Genomic DNA, 8,564 nt, shown 5'->3' with positions numbered 1-8,564 from the left:
AGCTCTGGCCTCACTTTGTGCAGCTGTCCTGCGTCCAGAACACAAGACTCACAGCCAGATGTGAGACAGCAGTTTATTGTGCACGTCACACAGCATCAGTGGGGTTGGGATGGCAGAGGCTGCACTGTGCACAGGGCGTCACTTCTCAGCGCCACCCTGTACAGTGATACTTGGCCGCTGACTACAGTACTGCTCCCAGAGCCTACACAGAGATTACACGTAGTTATGCACAAGACTCACATGAAAAATAAAGCCTAAGGGCTTGTGTTTCAATGAGGAAGAAATATTTCCAACACAGTTCTGGTAGTTTTCAATGGTCTAGTTGAAAAATAATCTTGGTGTATAAAAAGCCTGTCTACAGAGTTCAGACTGCAGAATATAGAGCTTGCCTCACTTGGAATGTGGCCACACTGACTGTATCCCAGTTACTGAACTGGGCACTGCCCAGCCGGCCACAAACTTACTTAGACTCGTCTTTTCCCAGACTCCTGTGTCTAACTAAGAATAGAATGGACTCATGCCACAAGGAGGCTAAAGATGACAATAAAAGTTGTAGGAATCAGATGACCCTGTGCCGAGGTGTGCAAGTTCGGCCACAGCATGAGGTCACCAGATTAGTTAAACAGAACAGTTTCCAAATGGTCTCCTTTGGTAGTGAAAGGAAAGAAAATTTTATGAGCGGGAATGTGAGAAAGAATGATGGGGTTTGAGACTTTCCAAGGGGGGGCGGGGCTGTGTAGCCAAAGCTACCTGGTAGCAGCTTTTACTGAAGGTCAGAGACATCAAACATGAGAAGAGGCCTTTGGGCCAAGTCAATCAGAACTCTGTCTTCATTGGCAACCGTCAGGATTCATAGCTTGAGGACTTTTTACTGGCAACAGGGGTGGGTGTCTTGGAAGCTGGGTATTTATTTGGATTTACAGTAATTGGCAAAAATGCAGTTCTCTGAAGGCCGAAGTACTACCTCTCCCAGTTACTGCAGTCTGGAGAAGGGCCTCACTTGGGGAGCTGGGATTCACATTGTGGATACTGTCTGCTAAAGTGAGCACCATGAGACCGTCCTAGCTTCAGTTTTTCCAGGGCAGCTGAAATCTTCTCCAGTAGCTCCTGGGAGCCAATGAGACTGTGGTACTCCAGGGGACGTTCAGGCAAGTGTTCGCTGCCGGGGCTTGATCCGTGGATACAACTGGGAACCAACAGACAAGGGTTAGGGCAAAAAGATGACTGAGGGAAACTGGCCTACAGGCTTCTCTCCTGTCATCTCAGCATTCTCCCCAAAATGCTTGTTCAGACCTAACCTCAGCTGCCCCCCCACCCTTTTTTTCCCCCTGAGACTGGATTTCTCTCTAGCCTTGGAGCCTGTCCTGGAACTAGCTCTTATAGACCAGGCTGGCCTTGAACTCACAGAGGTTGCCTGCCTCCTGAATGCTGGGATTAAAGGCGTGCACCACCACTGTCCCTTACTCCTGAAAACCTGCTACTTTCTGCTAGGCTCCTGACAATGTAGGCTCCTCGGGTACAAGCACCTGTACTCGGTTCATGCCTTTGTACTCGGTTCATGCCTTGGCATCTGGTAAGGTCTGCTAAATGAACAAGAAGCATCTGCCAGGCTTACCACAGCTTAACACAGGCAACCTTTCTGTTAAAGGACAGATGCCAGTATGAGTGCAGTCTAGCTGACAACCCACACCGCTCCACTTTACAGGCTTTTGAGCAATCAGGTCTCAATCCCAGACTGGCACTTAACTCAGCCTTCCAAGTGCTAGGATTACAGACATTGTGGATTTAGCTCAGTGGTAGAGTGCTTGCTCGGGCCCTGGGTTCAGTTGTCAGGAGAGAGAAGGAGTTACAAAACCAAAACAACAAAAAATTCAAAAACAACCAAACACTAGGATTACAGCGTGTGCCACTATACCCGGCTCTGAAGAACTCCAGATCACGGAGGACGATGTGGGGTGACTTAGTACTTGAAAACATTTACCATGAGCAAAGCAGAGTGAGGTGACCTTGATGGTCTCTAACATCCACATGCTCTCCCATGGGGAAAGCCAGACTCTAGGGACTAAGGGGCTTGCCCGTATAGAGAGCAGACTGCTAGGGCTTAATGAATTAGTGTTTTGTTCTATCCTGATGTCAGCAGAACTGAACCCATCTGAATGTCTTTGTTACTTGTACAGGTCTAAGGCCAGCTGACTTCCAGTGTCTAAGCGTTGAGTGTGCTGAGTGCTTACCCCCAGCAAGTTTTTGGGCACATAGCCCTCCCGGTCCCCAAGACGAGCCCACCACCATTCAGTCTCATTTTCATCTTTGCGCCTCAGGATGGTGATGGCATCCCCTTCATGGAAGGACAGCTCATCGCTGTTCTGGGCCTCGTAGTCCCACAAAGCATACACAGTGCCTTTGTTCATCACTCCCAGCTTCTCTTGTACCCCTGAGCCAAAAAGAGATAGATTTTAGCACAGCAGCCAGCAGAGGTAGGTAAAGGTGAAACAAAACTTATGTCAAGAATGAATGTTGAGCAGTCATCAGGTAGGGAGCTGTGACTGCACTGAGTAGCAACAAACCAGCTGCATATGGTGGTTGCACCTTGGTTGTTGTAAGCACATCACCCAGGATCTACTTTCAGGCCTATGCCATCACTGCTGAGAAACCTTCTTTTAGCAGAAGCCTATGTGACATCAGCCTCTTCCTCACATGGGCTTGGTTTCCCAGGGCCCTTCGGCCTGCCCAGCTTCATTACTGCCCAGCACTTTGTTGCCTGCCTTTGTTGCGGGAGTTTGGCTGTTATCACTTGTATCACCAAGCCATCACAGTAGCTTCTCAGGGTTATATGGAACCAGTGACTTGTAACTGCTTAGCAGAGGACATGGTTGAGCTCCTAGATTTCTGACACTGGCTACGGCAACTTAGTTGGGACATGCCCTTCACTTGCCAGACACTTGAGGTATGTAGATGGCCCCAAGCCAGCACAGAAGGGGAGCAGCCCTGCATCAACTCATGGACCCAGAAGCAAGTGCGTACACCAGTGCTGCCTGGCAAACACAGCTCCCACTTCTGGGACCCCCGGGAACCCCTACCCCCCCAAAAAAAGAATTTCTCTGCATAGCCCTGGTTGTCCTGGAACTCACTCTATAGTCCAGGCTGGCCTTGAACTCAGAGATCATCCTGCCTCTGCCTCCTGAGTGCTGGGATTAAAGGCATGCACTACTACCATACCCACTCTCTCTCTGAATCCAGGGCATGCTTACTCAAATCCTCCTAATGTGATTTTTGTTTAAGGCAGAGTCTCACTATTGTAGGCCAGGCTTTCCTGCAACTTGTGGTCTTCCTAAAGCTTTCCAAGTGGAAGATTTAGGTTTGTTTGTACCACCCAGATACAAATGGGATTTTCAGATGTTTAGGGGTGAGGGTAAAGGTGACCACTTAAGCATGATCTGCTCACTGAGCCAGAATTTAGGCCAGCACATGGGATGCAGTGCCGATTAGCCAGGGGAAGCAGCTGAGGCACACGAGCTTCCCTACGTACCATACAGAAACTGAGAACACTGGATGTACCCCTCTTCCATCTCTTCACACTTATCTGCAGCAGTCTCAATGTCACTGATGGTGGAAGCAAAGATAGCGGCTCCACTTTCCACCAGTTGCTTGCAGAGGTGGACACTGTTGCAAGAGGCAGCACAATGCAGCGGTGTCCTAGAACCAGAGGGGGAAATGTATAGTCTGGCACCACCCAGGGCTATTTGGCTCCTGTGTGAAACAAACCTCAAGAATTTTGATGAAGGTACCATACCTTTGTGCGAAGCAAGTTTATAGGTATTTTGTTAATTTTATGTATATGGGTGTTCTGCCTGCATGTATGTGTATGCATCATGTGCGTGCAGGGGTCAGATGAGGGTGTCAGTTGATCTGGGACTGGAGCTAGAGTTGTCATGCAGGTGCTGAGAAGCAAACCTGGGTCTTTTGGAAGAGCATCCAGTGCTCTTTAACCACTGAAGCATCCCTGGAGTCCCAAATTTCTACTTGTTTTTTGTTTGTTTATTTCTTGAGACAGGGTTTCTCTATGTAGACCTCTTGAAACTTGCTCTGTAGACCAGGCTGGCCTTCAACTCAGATCCACCTGCCTCTGCCTTCCAAGTGCTGGGATTAAAGGTGTGCATTACCACCTCCTGACTTAACTCTTTAAAATGTGTATCATTTCTTTTTGTAAGGTAGGGGAAAGTGAGTCTCTGAGTTCCACTCGCCACCCCCCAGGGTTCTTACCATCCATCACTGTCAGCAGCATTCACGTTGACACCAAAGTCCAGCAGAAACTTCACAATGTGATGGTGGCCGGCACAGACAGCATTGTGCAGGGGCGTGATCCCTTCGTCATTGGGTTTGCTAGGGTCTTCCACCTAGGACACAGAGCAAGTGAAAGCCAGCCCTTCAAACTTCCAGCAGCATATATGGGAGTATGGCTCACCTCGTAGATGATCCTCTGCACTAGATCAAACTCTCCTTCCAGGGAAGCATCTAGAAGCAGCGCTAGGGGGTTGAAGCGCACTCTCAGCCCATGCCCAGTTCGTTCAGAGTTAGGCTTCTTCAGGTTGGTCCGTTTACTCTGTGTGTAGGTAAACAAGCATTTCAGTGTCAGGTGACCTACCCAAGGCAAGGACCAATCCAAACCTTTGCTGTGGGAAGGGGTGGCAAGAACTAAGGCAGCAGCTCTCCAGGAGCAACCCTGGCGACTGCCCTACAAGGGCCTGGCCATCTGTAGAGTAGCTGGCCAGGGGAGGGAAGGAGTGACAGCTGTGCTGCTGAGCCAGAAGTCTGCCCCATGGAGTCAGCTCATCCCCACTGATCCCATATCAGAGATTCCATTAAGAAAGCCTTTTGTGGGCTGGGCAGTAGTGGTGTACGCCTTTAATCCTAGCATTCAGGAGGCAGAGGCAGGGGGATCTCCGAGTTCATGGCCAGTCTTGTTTACAGAGCGAGTTCCAGGTCAGGACTGTTACACAGAGAAACCCTGTCTTTGAAAAACCAAAAACGCAAGCCTTGTGTGGATTCCCTGACATGATCCCAAACCCTTTCTGCTATGTCAGTACTGACCTCCTCAGGGAGGCTCATTGCTTCTCTCCCTGTCTGTCATTCAGGTGTCAGTGCCAACAAGCTTACCAGGGTACCATGTGCCATGCTTTGAACTGTCTGGTCTGTGATCATCTGACTATCCCGTCCCCACATCTAATTCTGCATGCAAGGGCATGCGTGGCTTTGGTTTAGCAGGGATACCCACCGCAGGTGTTGCTGAGGGATGAATGACAGGGGAAAGGGGTGCTGGAGGGTCTTGTTCCTCCTCCAAAGGAGCCTCAGCCACAGGACTTGGGATCTGTTCTGTGGAGGGTACTGTAGCCACGTTGTTGTTATTGTCCTCGGCAGGCTCAGCAGTTTGATGAGTCGTTGGGGGGCAAATGAGCTCCTCTGGCTCAGGAGAAGGTAACTCATTATCGTTGGCATCTGAGGATGGGGCAAGCTCTTCGGGAAGTGGGGCTGTGGGCCGGGGAGGGAGAGAGTCATCCAGGTTGCCATTGGCATTGGTATTTCCATTGTCCACATCAGCTAAGGTGCCCACAAAGTCCTGTGAAGGGCTGGGCTGGTAGAAAGGGGTACCCTCCATGCCACCAGCCAGGGTATTGAAGCGTTGATACAGCAATTTCTGGATGTTGGGCCCTCCAGGACCCTCTGGCTCTGTGATAGAGCTACGCTTCTTCAGGGGTCGGGGTGCATTGGCCAGCTTCCTGCGGAGAGCCTCCAAGTCCGCATCACTCTGATAACGAAGTGGTGAGTGCACAATGGGTGTCAGTTTGGTGGGACTGAGTGGCCGTGGCAGGCTTTCCACCGTGCTGCCTTCTCCAGGTACAGGGGGCCCCTCTTGTTCTGGCTCTTTCTCAGCACATTCTGAAGAAGGTTGAGGCTGTGTTGTGCCTGGGCCCAGTGACCCATGAAGAAACGGCAAGGGTGATGGAGATGCTGACCCTGACGGTAGGACAGGCTTTCCATATACTGGAGGAAAAACAAAGGACAGAACAATTTCATCCTGGCTACTATGACAGGATCTTTTCCCTGGCCCTCACTTGATGACATAAGCTGCTATTGCTGGTGGGTTCTGATTTTTGAATCCTCAGCAAACATTTTCCAAGACTGTCCAGTCACTCCCTTTAAACTGTGTTTTATCTATGGTTCCAAGACTGGGCTTTTTCAAAAGAAAAAATTGTTGACCTGAGTTTCCCCACTCCAACAAAAGTCCACTTAGTTTTCTGGCCAAGGAAAAATGCCAAATCCACTAAATCTGCATCTGAGCCTGGGACTGACGTAGACAACATGAAGATACTCACCTCTCTGGAGCAAGACGCATCTGACCTGTGGTTCAAATACTTCTCCCATGGCTAGAACTGTGCCCACAGATCACACTACTTGGGAGGTCCTTAGCAGGTGATGGCTAAAGACACCCAGGGATCGAACTACAAGTTTGGATGCTGTAGCACTGACCTGGCCCATAGAACCTTCCAGCTAGGAAGGGAAACTCTTTGACCTCCATAAGGTATGTAGAGCTGTGCTGTCTCTTCTCATTTGCCTTTCTAGGAGGTCCCTGTTCAATCACCCACTGCAGACTGTCCCCATGGAATCTCCTCACACTGCCCATGCCCGGGATGCTGACTTAGCCATGGTCAGCAGGCTCCCCTGTAACCACTGATAACTAATGGCACAGGTTACCCTGAAGCAGGAGAAAAATGAAATTCCTCAAGTCTTACCTTCTGGATTTACTACTGGGTGATATGCAGATACCCAGGCAGGAAGTCAGAGTGTGATTGTCTGCAAAATTACTCTGCATTTTGTCTCTTATTTCCATCCCAAACTGACACCCTATACTTTATGTAAGAATTGTTTTATCGCAAGTAGCATGCAAGGATACAGATCTTAATTAAGGGATAACTACCATTTCAGAGAAAGTATTCAGCCAGCATACCTGCTTTAACTGACTTATTTAAGGTGCCATGCACTGGTGGCTGGTAATTCTTAGGTGGTGTGGCTTGCTGGAGGTACATGGAGTATATAGAACTTGAATTTACTGTCTGAGGTCCCTTCCTGGGAGACTGTGGCCTTGACCCTTTATCAGCCAGGAAAGGCCTAATGGCCACTGTCAGTGGAAGCTCAGGTTTTCCGTCTCCAGTTGGAAAGGCAGGTGGCCCTGCCGGAGGGTATGTGGGACTTGGTGGCACTGAGATCCTCTGCTGAATCTGCTGCGAGGAGCCAGGCTGGGGAGCGCTGCCTGCAGGGGGCAGTGGGGCAGGTTTCTGTCGACTTGGTGGGCCTGCACCAGGTCTGGGCAAGCTGCCTTCTTTCCTCCTCTCCAGGGAGCTTGTTGATCCTGGGCCCAGGGGCACAGGACTTGGATATGTCCCATAACTTGGGGGCAGTGGCTTGCCTACACCAGGGATGGGAGGTGGCCCTTTGCCAATCTCGATGCCCTAAATTTATAAGAAGAAAACACCAGTTACTCTTTGGAAGATTAAACATATTTCCATCCATTTACAATAGCACACAGTAGGGTTTATAAGCCTTCAGGACATAAGACACACTGCTAGGCTCATTACTGGTCTGCACTTGAGTATGCTCAGGCCCCTCAGGGCCAGGGGCTGTTTAGGACTCGACGCGCAAGGTGGACAATAACAGAGCTGCCTTGTCTTCAAGCTACCTCACACCCTTGAGCTGAAGATCAGAAGGGCAGGGAAACTCACCAAGGCAGACTGAAGCCCACAGACCTACCAGCTTTTCTGTAGCTCCCAGTGCTGACAAAGGCAGAGGCTGGCTGGAGATGGCACCTTGCTTTAGGGCCCCCTCCATGCCTGAGTCCTTCCAGTCTCCACCAGCCATCTGAGTTGGCTTCACTGAAGCAGAATTCTGTTTTAATGTCGGCCAGTTTCCATCATTAGCTTGAGAAGAGCATAGAATAAGGAAAAAGAAAGTGTTGAAATTAGTTGAGCCAGAAACAAATACACCACTGGGACTTCCATTACCGAAGTCATCAACCAACACCTGCATGCTTATTAACTTGCTCAAGCCCACAGACCTTTGCATAAGCCCAAGGAGTGACCTTGGCTATCATCTGGCCCCTGACCAGCACTCACCAACACCACAGCAAGGGCTGCATCACACTGGAACAGGTTAAGTCCCACATCCCAGCACAGAACACAGCAGCATTTACCCATCAGGCATTACTTAGACACACAATCATATACAGCAGTAGGAAAAGATTTATCATTTAACTTAATAGATTTGATTTGCATGATTTCCATTATTAGAATAAAATTTCTCCTTTTATGTGAGGAATTCTTTCCTTCTAAAACAATCTGTGGCCACAAGAGGCCAGTCCAAGTTCTTTCTGATTGGGTAGCAGCAAGGACAGCAGCTAACATTTGTTGTAATGATTGGGAAGCCAGTCATCAACCCCAAGTTTCCAGGAAATTCAGAAAAGATGTTTATTACAGAACATTTTCCAAACTGAAAAGAGGTGCACATAAGGGGAC

The 8,564-nt window shown here is 49.4% G+C and overlaps 1 protein-coding gene across 5 annotated transcripts in view; it reads right to left on the bottom strand.

The window, feature by feature from the left end:
* Window positions 1–59: 59 nt before the first annotated feature.
* The window catches only part of Ppp1r13b (protein phosphatase 1 regulatory subunit 13B), a 90,351-nt gene continuing 81,846 nt past the window's right edge, over window positions 60–8,564 (bottom strand). For all 5 annotated transcript variants that reach the window (XM_085697986.2, XM_085697983.2, XM_085697984.2 and 2 more), the window contains 8 exons: window positions 7,804–7,970; window positions 7,004–7,505; window positions 5,273–6,039; window positions 4,463–4,600; window positions 4,261–4,394; window positions 3,527–3,693; window positions 2,232–2,431; window positions 60–1,186 (listed from right to left, as the gene is read on the bottom strand). In XM_085697986.2, the coding sequence (XP_085554112.1) occupies window positions 1,145–1,186; window positions 2,232–2,431; window positions 3,527–3,693; window positions 4,261–4,394; window positions 4,463–4,600; window positions 5,273–6,039; window positions 7,004–7,505; window positions 7,804–7,970 (2,117 nt within the window). In that variant the 3' untranslated portion in view covers window positions 60–1,144. The remainder of the gene's footprint in view (window positions 1,187–2,231; window positions 2,432–3,526; window positions 3,694–4,260; window positions 4,395–4,462; window positions 4,601–5,272; window positions 6,040–7,003; window positions 7,506–7,803; window positions 7,971–8,564) is intronic.

This window comes from Myodes glareolus, chromosome 11 (assembly GCF_982192425.1).
Source record: "Myodes glareolus chromosome 11, mMyoGla1.1, whole genome shotgun sequence".
Classification (NCBI taxonomy): Eukaryota; Metazoa; Chordata; class Mammalia; order Rodentia; family Cricetidae; genus Myodes; species Myodes glareolus.
The sequence above is the reverse complement of the archived record's forward strand: the minus strand, read 5'-3'. Positions and strand labels throughout refer to the sequence as shown.